At 50.9% G+C, this 15,938-nt stretch overlaps 1 protein-coding gene across 3 annotated transcripts in view; it reads right to left on the reverse strand.

Moving 5' to 3' along the window:
- The window catches only part of hbs1l (HBS1-like translational GTPase), a 32,801-nt gene that overhangs the window by 14,938 nt on the left and 1,925 nt on the right, over positions 1 to 15,938 (reverse strand). For 2 of the 3 annotated variants that reach the window (XM_035422333.1, XM_035422331.1), the window contains exon 4: positions 15,716 to 15,913. In XM_035422333.1, coding sequence (XP_035278224.1) covers positions 15,716 to 15,913 — 198 coding nt within the window. Of the gene's footprint in view, positions 1 to 12,111; positions 13,917 to 15,715; positions 15,914 to 15,938 lie in introns of those variants that run through there. The other variant, XM_035422330.1, reaches the window with a different exon arrangement.

Raw genomic sequence — 15,938 nt, forward strand, 5'->3', positions numbered from 1 at the left:
ATAACGATTTTAATAAAGACGGAGCAAGTTCCTGCAGCTGCCTTAGAGGACTGCAGCAGTGCAAGCTGTGTGTGTGTGTGTGTGTGTGTGTACATGCATGCCTGGTGTATGTGTGTTTATATATGTGTGTGTGTGTGCGCGCGTGTATGTGTTGTTTGTGCATGTGTGTGTGTGTATGTGTGTGCAGATAAAACAGGGCTTTGTGGGGGTTTCCGGGGCCTGGGCTGACGTAAGTGTTGGGGAGTTTCTCTGGGGAGGTTTCTAGAGTCACAAAGAAATGAGAACCTGATGGAATCAGTCTCTTTAATAATAGACTGCAGAAAGAGAAACACACCTGCTACACCTTTCAACGGTTTCCCCATCTGAATGTGAGCCCTATGCCACTGCTAATCTGGATTTGGATTGGCCCATCTGAATCATGTGCCTAATGTTACTGCCAATCTGAACTGTGATTGGCCTATCTGAATGGGGGCCCCAAGTCACTGCTAATCTGGACTCTGATTGGCCCATCTGAAAGTGTGCCCCAAAATCAGGACTGTGATTGGCTACAAGCCCGTGGGAGATGTAGGAACGTCCATCACACTGCAGTATCTATCCAGGAAACCATGCAAAACTGCTCATTCTTCCAGTTATGGTTCAAATGTAAATTTGACTCAGATTTACGAAAACCTACGCCCCCCCCAGCACTGTGCCCCACCCCCAGCTCTGTATTTCCACACCCGCCAGCCTCCAGGGCTGACCACGTTCAGCCAGGAACCAGCTCACCCCAGAGGAGGATGTTGAGCAAGACTGCCACCCCAACCCCGGCCGCGAGCCTTCCTGCTGCCGTCGCACTTGTGACACGCCAGTTCCGGAACACCGAGCGTTCTGTGACTCGCTACTCAGCACCAATATACTCAGCAATCACCCTCATTCAGCCCGAGTACACACACTCCAGACTGCACTGTGGGGCCCTCCACACAGCTGGATGCTAACTCAATCCATTTAGGCTGCATCAAATCATCCATTCATGCCTTATCCAAAATTCAAACCCAAAAAAACTAAATGTAACCAGATTGTATTCATGGGTGTAAATTTTGGATAAGTCATAATTTTCTTTATGCCAACGTTATATTACTTTGTTGTGGATTGTTCCTGCGCCTACTCATTTACCATTGATATTCGGCTCCTGAATATGTTAACGGAACAATCACACGTTTATGACGGTTCATGTCACCGTGGCGAGCGCCAGACCCAGAATCTGCATAAAGATTATGTCACCTTGCCGTAATATTGACTTTAGAATCACATGCGCATGTTCCCCGGCAGCCAGATTCGCTCAGCCGTGAACACAATGACCCTTGTCACAGGACGCGCAAGGATCCTGGAAGGCCGGTTTGTGCACTGGGATTTATTCCAAACAATTACTCCGGTTTAGCCAAGCAACAGCAACGCTGCTTCTGCCCCACACTGAAACGGACTCAGGCCTGAGGAGCCTTCCACTGCAGCTCATGATTTAAAAAAAAAAATAATAATGCTCAAGTGATTTATCTAATAAAATACTTATGAACAGAAAAGAGTTCAAAATTATTTTCCAAGAACAAAATGAAGGAACCAATCGACTGTTTTCGCATACTATTTATAGTATGTATAGTATGCACATACTGTATATACTGGTCATGTACAGGAAACGAACTGTGCTTTCACAGCACCGCGTATCTTTGCAACACGGACACAGCGACGGACAAGCAGGAAGTGGAGACAGGGATGATCTGAGGCTCGCCTCCCAGGGTCCCTCCCCCCACTTCCTGTTCCCCAGGGCTCCCGTTCCGGAAGCTTCCTCATATTCGGCTACAGCGCGGAGCCGAGCTCAGTCCCCTCCCCCGGAGCGCAGCGAGCTCTCGCACCCGTTGCCGAACGAGGAGGTGACCGTGAGTGGGACGCACCGCCGGGACGCACCGCCAGGCCTCGTCCGCCGGGCGCAGGCCCCGCGGAACGCGTCCGAGACGAGTGTCACTGCCGCGGGATTATGGGAAACTTCAGAAATGGACACTTGTCACAGTGGGACTATGGGAAACTTCAGAAACGGACACTTGTTGCAGTGGGACTATAGGAAACTTCAGAAACGGACACTTGTTGCAGTGGGACTATGGGAAACTTCAAAAAACGGACACTTGTTGCAGTGGGACTATGGGAAACTTCAGAAACGGACACTTGTTGCAGTGGGACTATGGGAAACTTCAGAAATGGACACTTGTTGCAGTGGGACTATGGGAAACTTCAGAAACGGACACTTGTTGCAGTGGGACTATGGGAAACTTCAGAAATGGACACTTGTTGCAGTGGGACTATGGGAAACTTCAGAAACGGACACTTGTTACAGTGGGATTATGGGAAACTTCAGAAACGGACACTTGTTGCAGTGGGATTATGGGAAACTTCAGAAACGGACACTTGTTGCAGCGGGACTATGGGAAACTTCAGAAACGGACACTTGTTGCAGTGGGACTATGGGAAACTTCAGAAACGGACACTTGTTGCAGTGGGACTATGGGAAACTTCAAAAAAACGGACACTTGTTGCAGTGGGACTATGGGAAACTTCAAAAACGTACACTGCTGCAGTGGGATTATAAAAATAAAATTAAAAAATGGACACCCGTGCAGATGGATTATGGGAAAATGGAAAATATGGGTTCTCTGCTGGAGGAGCTTCGCCTTTCTTTCCCAGACGGATCGTCAAGGCGACCGGGCGGCGCGAGCAGGACGGACGGACGGACACACGGCGTTCTCGCTCTGGCCTGCCAGACCAGGGAACGGAGAATTCGGTTGCCTTATCGGGCACGGCGGGGTACCATTGGCCAGACGGGGCAGCTCTATCGACCCCCCGCAGATACAGGCCGCCATTATCGCCAGCGCCCAAAGAATGGGAGGGAATCCGCGCGCGTTCGCTTATCAGCCGGCGAGGGAGCCCGAGCTTTCAAAAAACACCTCTCGCCGCTATCGTTATCAGCCACGCGCTACTATCAAAAACCGCGAAATAGCGAACGAAAAGACGACCGCAAATATTTCTGCAAAAAAAAAAAAACCTCCAAATTGTTTGTTCGTAACTTTGAAACTCAGAGTAGAATCGCTGAGCAGAGCTAAGGTCTATTTTCCTACCCCTGCAGTAACACACAGAACAAACAACCTTAAAGAATTGTGGCTGTGGAACATCCACCAATAGAGGGCGCTGCAGTACAGCAGACAGCAGGGATCTGGGCGCCCTTACGGGACCGAATTTCAGGATTCCAGGATTCCGTGTAACTCCACCAGTGATACGTGCAGCTGTGTGAAGTGCCCAGGGAGAGATGGGAAGGATTTTGGACTGCGCGTTATCGGTTTCAAAACATTATTTGCGTATGTGAGGAGGGGCCATTCAGAGGCAGTTCTGGCACGGTTTCGTTCTTCCCCCTCGGGAAAGTCCCTCGCGTTATGTACAGTACGTACACTCAAACATTCATTAAGTCACATCTGCATCCATGTGTCAATCCACATTAATTACCTACTCCTAAAAAAAAAAATAAAAAAAAAGAAGTGTTTTTTACTTTTGAATACAACAAAGCCCCAGACTCTTTTCAACCTTAAAGTTTACACATTACTACTACAGATTACTGCTAAACCAGCTTCAGTACAGCCAGCTTTCTGGTAAAGGAACTGAACATTAAACTCTTACTCTACGCTAAAAAGTATATATTTTTTTTTTGTTCAGTAAATTTTACAGTGTGGTTTTCATCCAGGCTAATGTCCTGAGGCCTAAACTCCAAAGCAACTAAGATGAACTGGGAAAATACAGCCATTTGCATACAGCAATTTTCATGTCCATCTGTTCCAGGAAAGACAAAGATCTTGGTGCACTGGCGTGCGTGTCTGTGCGTGTGTGCGTGTTTGTGTGTATGTGTGTTTGAGTGTATGTCTGTGTGTGTGTGAGAGTCTGTGTGTACGCGTGTGTGTGTGTGTGCGTGCGCATGGGAGTGTGTGTGTGTGTGTGTGTGTCTGTGTGTATGCGTGAGTGTTTTGTGTGTGTGTATGCATGTGTGTTTGAGTGTATGTATGTGTGTGTGTGAGTCTGTGTCTGTGTACGTGTGTGTTTGTATGTGTGTGTGTGTGTGTGTGTTTGTGTGTGTGTATGTGTGCGAGTGTATGCATGTGTGTTTGAGTGTATGTATGTGTGTGTACATGTGTGTGTGTTTGTATGTGTGTTTCAATGCGTGTGTGTGTGTATGTGAGTGTGTATGTGTATGCGTGTGAGTGTGCGTGTTTGTGTGTGTATGTGTGCGAGAGTGTGTGTGTGTGTGTGTGTGTGCAAGAGCGTGTGTGCGTACGGTAAGTAACATCTGAACATGACCTTATTGTGCTGGGCTGGTTGAACTGTTTGAAAAGTCTTCAAACCCAACAGGTGCAGAGATGCTGAGATTGTAGCACAGAGCAAAGCGGTGAGCGCAGCCTCATCAAAAAAAAAAAAAAACAAGCAAAAAAGCGAACAGAACCGCGGAAGGAGCCCCACGCCCAGCGCGTTTCTGACAAAACAAGCATTCCAGGGCTACCCCCCCCCCCACGCCCCCACGCCCCCGCCGCACGCCTATGACGCCGGACCTCCCAACCCACGTACTCTGCGCTCACATGGTCAAGCCGCCGCTCGCGCGGCGAAACCACGCGGTCGACGTGGAGGCGGGATCACTAATCCGTTTCATCGAGCTTTCGGCATTCTCACTTTCACACCAGCCGTCCCCGTCCCCGTCCCCGTACCGGAAACGGCAAGTCTCGGTTAATTAAAAATCGCTTCGCTCGTTAACTTCACACGGCCTCTCCCCCTCTCTCAGTAACACCTCCGCAGAGCACGAATTTCCGAAAAAAGACTCAATAAATCGGCGATGTGGCGCATAGCGGCGATGAGCCTGAGGACGCGCGGTTCATCTAAACACGGCAAAGGGCTCATCAACGCGCGGCAGGGACACCGCAGCCAATCAGGAAGCACTTCTGAGCTCCTGTCTGCGAGACGTGCTCCTCGCTCCCCGTTAATCCCAGTTTTTTTTTTTTTTTTTGGGGGGGGGGGGGCGGTTTGAGAACAACCTGCCAATAACTCATGCGGAATACCTGCCGTGTCACCTTTCTTTAAGATGAGTCATCCCGAGCGTTCTCACATCGATCAAGGAGAGAGAGAAACGGCAGCCTACCACAATATTAACATATCGACTGCTTCTTCTTTTCACTAGAACTGGTTGAGTATGCGATGACAAATACACAAAATTCATACTCAAGTCGGCGACCATAAGAAAGAGCAAAAATTAGTTTGCTAATTCACGGGCGGGGAACCCTAGGCTTGGACTGCCAGAATGCTCTGTTTTTTTTGTTTTAAACCACTTAAGCTTGATTGCAGTTTGAGTCAATAGTTCCTGACTCAGAGCCTGATGATGAAAATGCCTCCACTCCAGCAAATGATCACCAGTCTACACCTAGCCTCACAATGAATCCAATTATGTAATCTGGCCTTCAAGGAGTGCACGGAGGCAACAAACTACCGAAGAGAGGAGAAATGTGATATGGTCAGACGAATCATTCGTCACCGTGTTGTCAACAAAGTGTGGAACCCAACCAAAGAAGCCTACATTTCAGAGGGCTTGGTTCCACCTGAGAAGGGTTCTGGTGGTTCTAACGTGGTGTGGGGTGCATCTTCCTGGCATGGTCTGGGTGCACCCATCCCCCATTAGAAGGCAAGGTCAATGCTAATCAATACTTAACGATTCTGAGCAAACACCTTCATCCCATTTTAGAGCATTCCTTTCCAGCTGGGTGGGGCGTCGTCTTCCAGGATGACAAATCCCCCAAAACCACAGCATACAGCATGTGGCATCGTCCAATGGTTTGATGAGCATGACGACGATGTTATCCTTTCTGCCAAGGCCTCCTGAGTCGCTAGACCAGAACCAGATCTGGGAGCAACATTCAAGACGGCATTCTCCATCTCCGTCAACAACTTCCTTAAAACAATTAACTGGCTTTCTAGTGAAAATGGCCCCCTGGCCCTCCGCTGGTATTCCATATGCTGTCAAGGATCTACGCCATGCCAGATACTGATAGGTAAGACCCAGTGCCTGAAAGAGGAGGTCCAACACCCTCCAGTACATGGTCAACCTGTCTTCATGAAGCCTTACAAATGAACCCAGCGAGGAGATCTGGAATTCAAGCAGAGCACAGCGGTGCATAAACGGTGTCTCCGCTAGAAATTTACTTTGCAGCGGTGGACAGGCTCTTACTATTCTACTGTACAGTATGTAGTCGTTACATAAAATGCGTTAGTTTTACGAAATCTACGAGCCCTCGAACAAGGTTGCTACTTTCGGCATTACCGTACTTTATTAAGAATACTTTATTCTGCGAGTGTACTGGTCCAGTTCGGGACGTGCAGTGGATCCCCTCGTCTTCCTCCTCTGTTAGCGTTTTCATAACGCAGCGGCGGCGGCCGCTGAGCTGACACCTGATAAGGCGGGAAAAGTCCCTTTAAGCTGAATATCGGCCTCCACCCGTTGTCAGCCATTTTCCCTCGATTAATTAACACGATGACTAATTCACCAAAGCACTCCACACCATCAGATTATAACCGATTCTCCGCTCCACGAGGGAGGAGATCAAAGTACGAACCTAACGTCACAAGATGGACGACAGTTCCAGACTCCCGCACACGATTCATTTCGAATCCCTTCGGCTCTGTACTACCGTACCTGTTCACCTGTCTAAATAACGGTGGCGGAATTCCCTTTTTAATATTTTCTGTGACATACGATTATGGACGAGAAATGTAATCATTTTTTATGCACCTGGCTCGAGAAAATGCTGCAGCGGTGGGCGGTGGCCCTGCACTGCTATGAGAACGTAGCGGGGGAAAAAACACTGATAAAGCACAGGCAACTAGCGAGGAGTGAAAAGCTGCGATATGGTCAGATGAATCATCCTTATCCTTCGCTATGTTCTTGGAAAACAGATGAGTACGGTAAGCGTGGAACCCACCTAAATAAGCCAACGGGCCTGAGGGGTTAAGTTCCACCAGCGAAGGGTTCTGGTGGTTCTAAAGTGGCCTGAGGTGCATTTTTTGGCATGGTCTGGGTGCACCTTTTCCCTTTAGAAGTCATGCTAATCAATACTTAGTGACTCTGAGCGAGCACCTCCATCCCATTTTATGACATTCCTTTCCTGCCGGGTGGGGCGTCGTCTTCCAGGATGACAAATCTCCAAAACCGCAGCATGCAGCATGCGGCATCGCCCAATGGTTTGATGAGCATGACGACATTGTTATCCCTTCTGGCAAGGCCTCCTGAGTCGCTAGACCAGAACCAGACCTGGCACAGGATCCAAGACGGCATTCTCCATCTACAAGGCACGATAGTCAACCGACTTTCTTGTGAAGTTCTGCCCCGCCCCTCCGTTGGAATTCCATATGCTGTCAGGCTCTATGCCATGCCAGATAGCATCTATCCAGGCTGCACCTGGTGGTCCAACTTCATACGAACTGATTTCATATTAGCGTTTCTACCCTTTCTGGCAACTACCCGCATCTTTGCTAAAAAAACGTTTGAATGTTCACTGCTGTGGAATGCCAAGCTGGTGTACATCCACAGTCCCACACAGAGATGCAGTGCCGTACAAATCAGTGCTTATACGTTACAATCAGTCTTTGTCCTGATGCATTTTAAAACACACAAACGGACAAGCAGTCCTAGCAATGACCCATGTCAAATATCCCATAATGCGTCTGTGCCTAGCCTGTGCCGACCGTGCCAGAGGCATTAAGAGTTACAGACACCATCCATTCTGCTGTGGCACTGTCTCGCATGTTTACCTGGTTCCCACTCCAACCCTATAGCCTGTTAGCAGTGACTGGGAGCTGTATGCTAGCACAGGTGATAAGGCTACACAGCCAAGGCTCATACCTGAGCACAGGTGACAGGGCTGCACAGCCAAAGCTCATACCTGAGCACAGGTGACAGGGCTGCACAGCCAAAGCTCGTACCTGAGCACAGGTGACAGGGCTGCACAGCCAAAGCTCATACCTGAGCACAGGTGACAGGGCTGCACAGCCAAAGCTGATACCTGAGCACAGGTGACAGTGCTGCACAGCCAAAGATCATACCTGAGCACAGGTGACAGGGCTGCACAACCAAAGCTCATACCTGAGCACAGGTGACAGGGCTGCACAGCCAAAGCTCATACCTGAGCACAGCCAAAGATCATACCTGAGCACAGGTGACAGGGCTGCACAGCCAAAGCTCATACCTGAGCACAGGTGACAGGGCTGCACAGCCAAAGCTCGTACTTGGGAGATGAGTTTCCAAAGGGAGTTCCAAGTTCCAAGGAAGGGCGAGCCCTGGTTCCTGTTCGACAGGCTCCCGAAACACTCCCCCCCACCCCCACGCCTCCCCTTCCACTCAAGCGTGTAAAATCGAAAGAGCAGCCGTGTGGACGGGAAGCGTAGCGGGTGCAGCTCGGCTAGCTCGCACAGTGAGGTGCAGTAACGCTAAGGCCCAAGGCTAAGGTAGCGGGTTGCCGTGACAACACTGTCTGCATGGGCGACGCGGCCCTTGACTTCAAAATAACAACGTTGCCCTGAGCGAGGGGGGCGATTTCGGGCCGGTCACGCGCTCGTCTTCGGAGCCTTTGAGTGGGTGTGCGAGGCCCGGGTTCAAACCCCATTTCGTGGCAGGACAAGTCACAAGGCGGGACGGACGGGACTAAGTGCAAAGGTCACTGAATGAGCTCGCGTGGAGGGCATGCGAAGATTTCAAAACCACACCCGCACAGCCCCCCGCTAACCGGACCCCAGGTACGGTCAGTTCATCTACAGACCGCATACGCGACGGTCCAGACCGCGAAGAACGGAGAGCTCCAGCCCACAGAATTTAATGGCGTCCAAAAAGGCACAAAGAGAAGGGTGGGGGGGGGGAAGAGAAGAAAAAAATAAAATAAAAAATGTGTCATCGCTCAGGGCCTGTGAGAGGATCACATTTTTCCTACGTAGGCGGTTAAAAAAAAAAATTAAAAAAAAAGAGACCAAGAGAAACAGAAAGAAAGGGGAGCAAGTGACAGTGAGTGAGAGAGAGAGAGAGAGAGGGAGAGAGAGAGAGACAGAGAGGTGTTGAGATGGTACACAGAGCACTGCAAAGCTGACATTTTCACTGCACCACTTCCTGCAATAGCCCACACATTTCTCTATTGAGCACAGATTCAATTAGCTTTAGCGACGAGCCCGCCGCCTTCTTGACCTGCGAAACGACGCCGACAAAGGGATTTGAATCACGGCGAGGCGGAAGTTCCCCCCCCCCCCGTTTCCTGCTCGGGGGCAACTCAGCTTGTCCCGCGACCCGGTCCCGGGGCGACCCAGAGGCTCGCTCACTCAAATCACAGGCCCGACACACTTCCACACACACTAAAATCAAAAATCAAAAAAACATTTTCATCGCGAAGGAAAGGAAGAAAACGCGAATAAACAAGTCCGCTTCAGATGAGACTTCTTAAGTCTTAAGCATCTTAAACCCAGATCAAAAGCAAAGCCCCTTTTTTTGCGAGATTTGGTTCTGAAATTTCTGCGGCATTGGAAGATACTGATCTCCTTCTCCAAATCTGTGTGCTTTCTGAAAGTCCCCTTTTCAGTCCAAACACCGCTCAGTGATCTCTGCCACGCAGCCTATGGGTGTTTGCAATGCTGAACGCCAAAAAGGTGCACAGAGGGGTTGGGCTGGCCTCTGTATAAAGAACGAAGCTGAACGAACGTCTCTCCTTTTGCCCTGATTTGCCCTCAACCTACAGAAACCTGGGCTGGGAAAAGGTTTTTTCTGAAAGTAAAACGCAAGCAGGCCAGACCCAGAGCAGAACTTTGAGATGTTTCTTCCGTCACCGTTTCAACCTTTCGTGAGACAAAAATAAGTAGGGCAGATCGCTAAGAGTTTGCTCATTTTTTTTCCCCTCATGAAAAGGAAAGTTAAAGGCCAGAAAACAGTGGCCAGACAGAGTCATCCTTGCCGTCGTGAACGGCATGCCACTGGGCTGCACATCACCACCTCACCCAAGCTGACGCAGGGCGTCCTAATCACTGAACCCCGAGAGAGAAAGAACCTACACACTTAGCCCTTTGAGAGTCGGTTATTTTGGAATGTTTTTCAAAAAGCCAGAGTTCCAGAACTCCGCTGCTTTCAGTCACCAGCAGCGATTGTGACATCAGCATTAGAATGTTCGGTTAAGAACATTCCAATCACATATTTATGATCTTGCACCTTACAGGGTTAAACAAGTCCTCACAAAACAGATCGTATGGCAAACTTTATTTCAGTATTTACACAAATCTCAATCCCGATACACCAAATCATCAACAAATTAGACAAGGAGCACCAGTACATTTCTAGCTATATAATATAAAAATATAAGCCCGCAAAATACAATTATTACAGCTAAAATACTCTACAAAAGACATTCAGGAATGCAATGTGACAAGAAATGGAGATTCTTATGAAAAACAGATTTAAAATATTTTGTCATATTCACTCAAAGCATGTATTTAGAGATAAGATGCACATGCAAATCCAACAAAGTTCCAAAATGTTTATTAAGTTAAATGTTTTACAAAATTAAAGTCCATTATACACAAAAGTGTATGCTTAAGTACTTTTAAGTTTACGGCTGTGTGTGTGTGTGTGTGTGACTGTGCGTGTGTGTGTGTGTGTGTGTGTGAATGCCCACGTGCGTGCGTGTGCGTGCGTGCGTGTTTGTGTGTCTGTGTGTGTGAGTGTGAATGCCCGCGTGAGTGCATGTGCGTGCGTGCGTGCGTGTTTGTGTGTCTGTGCATGTGAATGCCCGCTTGTGCATGTGTGTGTGTGCGTGCGTGTGTGCTTGTGTGTGTGTGACTGTGCGTGTGTGTGTGTGTGTGTGTGAATGCCTGCTTGCGCATGTGTGTGTGTGCGTCTGTGTGCGTGCGTGCGTGTGTACGCGTGTGTGTGTGTGAGTGTGAATGCCTGCGTGCGCATGGGTGTGTGTGTGTGTTTGTGTGTGTGTGACTGTGCGTGTGTGTGTGTGTGTGTGTGTGTGTGAATGCCTGCTTGCGCATGTGTGTGTGTGCGTGCGCGTGTGTGCGTTTGTGTGTGTATGAGAAAGATTCAGAGCTTTGGTCTTGAGCGTTTGTATATGGGAAAATCTCCAGGTGTCCCTGTGCCTAAATACCAGCCTTTCATGGTGGTAAACCAAAAGGGTGCACGATGCTCATTATTTCCAATGCCAACGCACCTGCAACACGCATCCTCTTTCTCATCAAACCCCTGTGAGCTGCGCTCTCTCTCTCTCTCTCTTTCCATCTCCTTTTCATATACCAGCCAAACATCACTTCATGGAAAAAAAAAGTACATAAATAAAAAAAAAAAGTTCACCATGGTTACACTGCAACTTGTGGTGAAAAGGCATTCATTGACCCCCTCCTATCTGGCTCAGTGCTCCATCATTACTGTCTGTAAGAGATGCTAAGTGTTCTTTGGGGGGTAAAGTAAAATCTCAACCTCCCTCCCCACCCCCAAAGTGTTAATGGAAAATGAGGCTTTTCGGAACAAAGTAAGACATTAAAAATCAAGTCCCTCTGGCTTCCACCACTACATGAGGATAGAGCAACTGGACTCTAAAAGTGATGAAAGATCACATCACGACCATAATCAGTTATAAGTACAATGCAGGGGGAAAAAACACAGTATAAAAATCAGTACTTATTGTTTTCACAGTGATCCTGAGGTTTTGTAAGAAGGCAAAAATATTCAGTAAAGGTTTCCTTGATTTGAGGTCTAAAATAATTGTCATGCACAACAACCAGTCCTGCCATTTAAACTCCAATTCCGGCTTTCAAATGGACTCGCAAGGCAAACATTCTTCTAATTGACAGGCAGAGGTGCGTCAACAGAAACAGCTCAGAGTAAATCCAGAACGGCAGTCCGGCAAAAGTTCTGACACCTCTCGTAGGGAAGGGGGGAGTGAACAAACTGGAAAAATACTGAAAATATTTCTCTCCCCTTTCCACACAATCCCTTTAAAAAGCAATACTTCCTTGGATACCAAAAGAAATCTTGAAAAGATGGGACACTGAAAATTTTGGAAAATAGTGCAGACATCTCCTGCAATAACGACTGCGAGTAAAACTGTAAAATCTGAACACTGCTGGAACCGGCCTAATAACCCGCATACCGCCCGCCCACCCACCAAACCGCTACGGACGCTAGTCGCGGGTGAACGCCTTCTTCTGATTGGCTCGGACCACGTCGTCGGGGGAGGGGGTCTGGAAGTGGAAGGGGGCGATGTCGAACAGGGGCCCCTGCTCTCGGGCCTTCACCAGCTCCATCTGCTTGGCGTACAGGAACGCCCGGTGGGTCCCCGCCCTCCGGGCCCGCCGCCGTTTCCCCGGCGACGGCGCGGACAGCGCCAGGGCGAACACGGAGGGGCGGGCGAACACCGAGGGCCGGCGGGGGTTGCGTCGGAGACACGGCGACGGGGAGGGCCCCGCCCGGCGACAGGCCCGTCTGGCGGGCGAGGCGGCCGATTGGTCGGTCGGAGCGGGCTGCAGGACGAGCGCGCTCAGGTCGATGCTCGGGTGCGGGTTCGAGGAGGGCCGCGCTCGGGGGCCGACGCCCTTACCCTCGGGCGCCTCGGACTCACCCCCCCGGAGGTCGCCGCCCCTTCCTGACAGGCACACGCCTTCCTGCCTGTCGCCTAGCAACAGTGAGGACAGTGGCCCCGTTTCAGGGACGGGCCACATCTTGGCTTCATGCTGGGAAGCCAGCGCTGATAGCGATGGTAACCCGGGCGATGGTAACCCGGGCGGCGGTAACCCAGGCGGCGGTAACCCAGGCAACCGTAACTCAGGCGCCGATAACCCTGACGACAGTAACCCAGGCGACGGTAACCCAAGCGATGGTAACCCGGGCAGCGATAACCCAGGCGGCGGTAACCCAGGCAACGGTAACTCAGACGGCGATAACCCCGACGACAGTAACCCAGGCGACGGTAGCTTTGGGGTTGGGTTCCCTGGCTGGTTCTGCACACTGGGGAGGGAGCTGTAGAGCACAGGGCTGCTGTGTTTGTGCTCCTGCATCAGGTCGGCCAGCGACGGGCTGCCCTGGTGGTCGCTGACTCCGCCACGGGCGTCTATGGGGCGGCTCGGGGGGGGCGGGCGAGGGCCGGCGAAACTCAGGGGTGCGGGGGGCGCGCCGACCGTGCCGGACGCTTGGAGGTCCGCCAGCGATAAACTTCCCAGGGAGCTCAGGAGGGGACTGGAACCGAGAGCCGTGCCGTTCAGCGGGGCCAAAGCACCGAGAGAGGCGGCGCTCTGGAGCCCAGAGGCCGTCGGAGCGGAGGAGAGGCCCAGGGACGGGCTACTTCCTGTTCCGTACGGGCTGCTTCCTGGGGGCGCGCCGGAGCCAGTCGCGTGACTCCCTAAAACTCCGCCTCCGCCGTGGTTCTGATCATGCCGGGTCATCAGCTCGGCCAGGCTGCCTTTCAGTTCAAACGGCCCGCTTCCTGGTGCCGAACCGAAGCCGGTCACATGACGGCCCGTTAAAGCCCCGCCCCTCTCAGGGTCCCGACCGCGTTCGCTCGTGAGCCCGGCCAGGCCGCGTCCCGTGTAGCCGTCGCCCGTCGCGGGCGCGGGGTTTCCGCTCCCAAGCGCCTCGGTCGGCACGCGCATTCCGTTCATGTACGCCGAGCGAACGCCACCGCAGCCGCCGGCGTCGAGCTCGAGACAGAACGGAGACGCTCTCGACTCCGAGCCAGAACGCGCTGAGAGATCGCTGAGCTTCGCGGCGGCTAGCGGACGAGCGGCGGCGGTGGCCTGCGCGTGCACGTCGGCGCCAGTTTGAGTGACACATGAGGAAAAGATGGCTCCTTACCTTACAGTAGCCAGAAACGTCACGGCAAGGGGCCCAGCGGGACGACCGGGAGCCGGCGGGCGGTGCATCGCGGCAGGGGGCGGGGGAGGGGAAGAAGGGCACTTCGTTAAAACGCGCGTTATGGGACTCACAGACAGCAAACACTCCTACACCAGCTCCCCAAAATACACGCCAAATAAAACTAACGAATTAAAACCTTAACTAACAGAAAAATCCGGTCTCTCAGGAAACAGCTCTGACCATGGACATATCAGTGAGAATCTGCCAGTCTTCTCTTACTGGTTACAAATACAGGGTGCGTATTACACAAACAAACATTCACTAGCTTCACAGTTCACATCCCTGAACAGTTTTCTACCAAGTCATTTCTACCAAATCACAAGGAGTGGTAAAAGAAAATGGTGCTCAAAACAGCAAGCAAATCTCAAAAAAGAAAAGAAAGCAAACCTAGTATGTTTGAAAAGAAATCTTAATTCAACCTGATGAAGGCTGAGGACAAAACACATCGCTGACCGTCTTCTTTGCAGCCTGTAGTTCAAACCCCAGCACTCTATAAGAGTTTTTATGCTCTCTTAAATATACAGTTTCCAAAACATAGAACATTTACTCTTTTCTTTTTTAGAGATTTTTCTTTCTGTTTTTTTAAGGTCATTTCTAGTAATAATTAAAAAAATTATTTCAGCACATCAACTGGTAATACAAACAACTGTGACACACCCAACTACGGACCGTGAAACTACAACCCAAGCTTGCGTAATTACCTTACAGTGAACACTAATAATGGCACGCGCGCTTCTTCTCACAATCAAAGCTACCGGCTTCTCGCGAACGTTGTGTAAATTAAGCTCAGCGGCGCGGCGATGCAGGATGTTGGCCTGCTCAGATCAAAGCCCGCTGGTGAGCGTGGTCCACGCAAGCGAGGTCTTCAAGACACAAATACTGATGCAATGACCCGTTGGTCACATGCAAAGAAAAATAGGTCACGCTGGAAAATGGTGAGCCGTTGCGCGGGACCGATGGCCAACGATCACCTGGGGGAGTGGCGTGTAGGGGGGCCAACGATCACCTGGGGGAGCGGTGTGTAGGGGGCTGTGTCGCAACGCGCCGTACAGTACAAGCCAGCGGGGGGGGGGCCTTGAGTTCTGTCAGTTTCCAAAAGTCACGCCTCTTCACTGATGTAACTACGGCTCGGAACGTGACTGAAAGCACGTTAGCGCGTTAGCAGGCCCTGTGTGGGGCCTCAGGTGGGCATTTTAAGCACACGCATCGCTGGTCCACAGCTGATGGTCTTTCCTTTCTGCTCCCCAGTCAAATCTCAACGCACCGTACAGCCACTCACGTATTAAACTCCCTGCAAACTACACACACACACACTTCCACATAATCTCCTGTGAGGAAGGGTAGCGATGGGGTACTATGGAGCTTCAAAGAGCTACTATACTCCACTGGCAGCTCACTGATTTCCGCAGATCATTTTGGCTTTTTGGTGCAGGGTATGATTTTGGATTTTTTGGTGCAGGGTATGATTTTGGTTTTTTTGGTGCAGGGTATGATTTCGGTTCTTGGGGGCAGTGTATCGTTTTGGTTTTTTGGTGCCGGGTATGATTTAGGTTTTTTGGTGCAGCGTATCATTTTGTTTTTTTGGTGTAGCAAATCATTTTCGTTTTTAGGTGCAGTGTATCATTTCGTTTTTTTGTTTTGTTTCATCTGAGCACGTCTGTGACCGCGACCCAACGCGCCCGTCCGCTGCCGGGTCGGGCAGAGCTGCGGTCGGCGGCGTGAGCAGTCGTGTACCTTTCTCGCTCCGCGAGGCGAAGCCCGCCTCCTGCTGGTTTTTGGCGCCCGCCTCCTTCTCCTTCTCCTCGGACAGCACGGAGTCCAGCGCCTTCTGGGCATCGAAGCCGGCGGCGACCGCGGCCTCCATCAGGACCGACTCCGACACCGCGTCGCCGAGCACCGTCCGCATGTGGTCCAGACAGGAGTACAGCCTCCCTGCAGAAAGCCCGTAAAAACACCC

The sequence above is a fragment of the Anguilla anguilla genome, chromosome 6 (assembly GCF_013347855.1).
Source record: "Anguilla anguilla isolate fAngAng1 chromosome 6, fAngAng1.pri, whole genome shotgun sequence".
Lineage (NCBI taxonomy): Eukaryota > Metazoa > Chordata > Actinopteri > Anguilliformes > Anguillidae > Anguilla > Anguilla anguilla.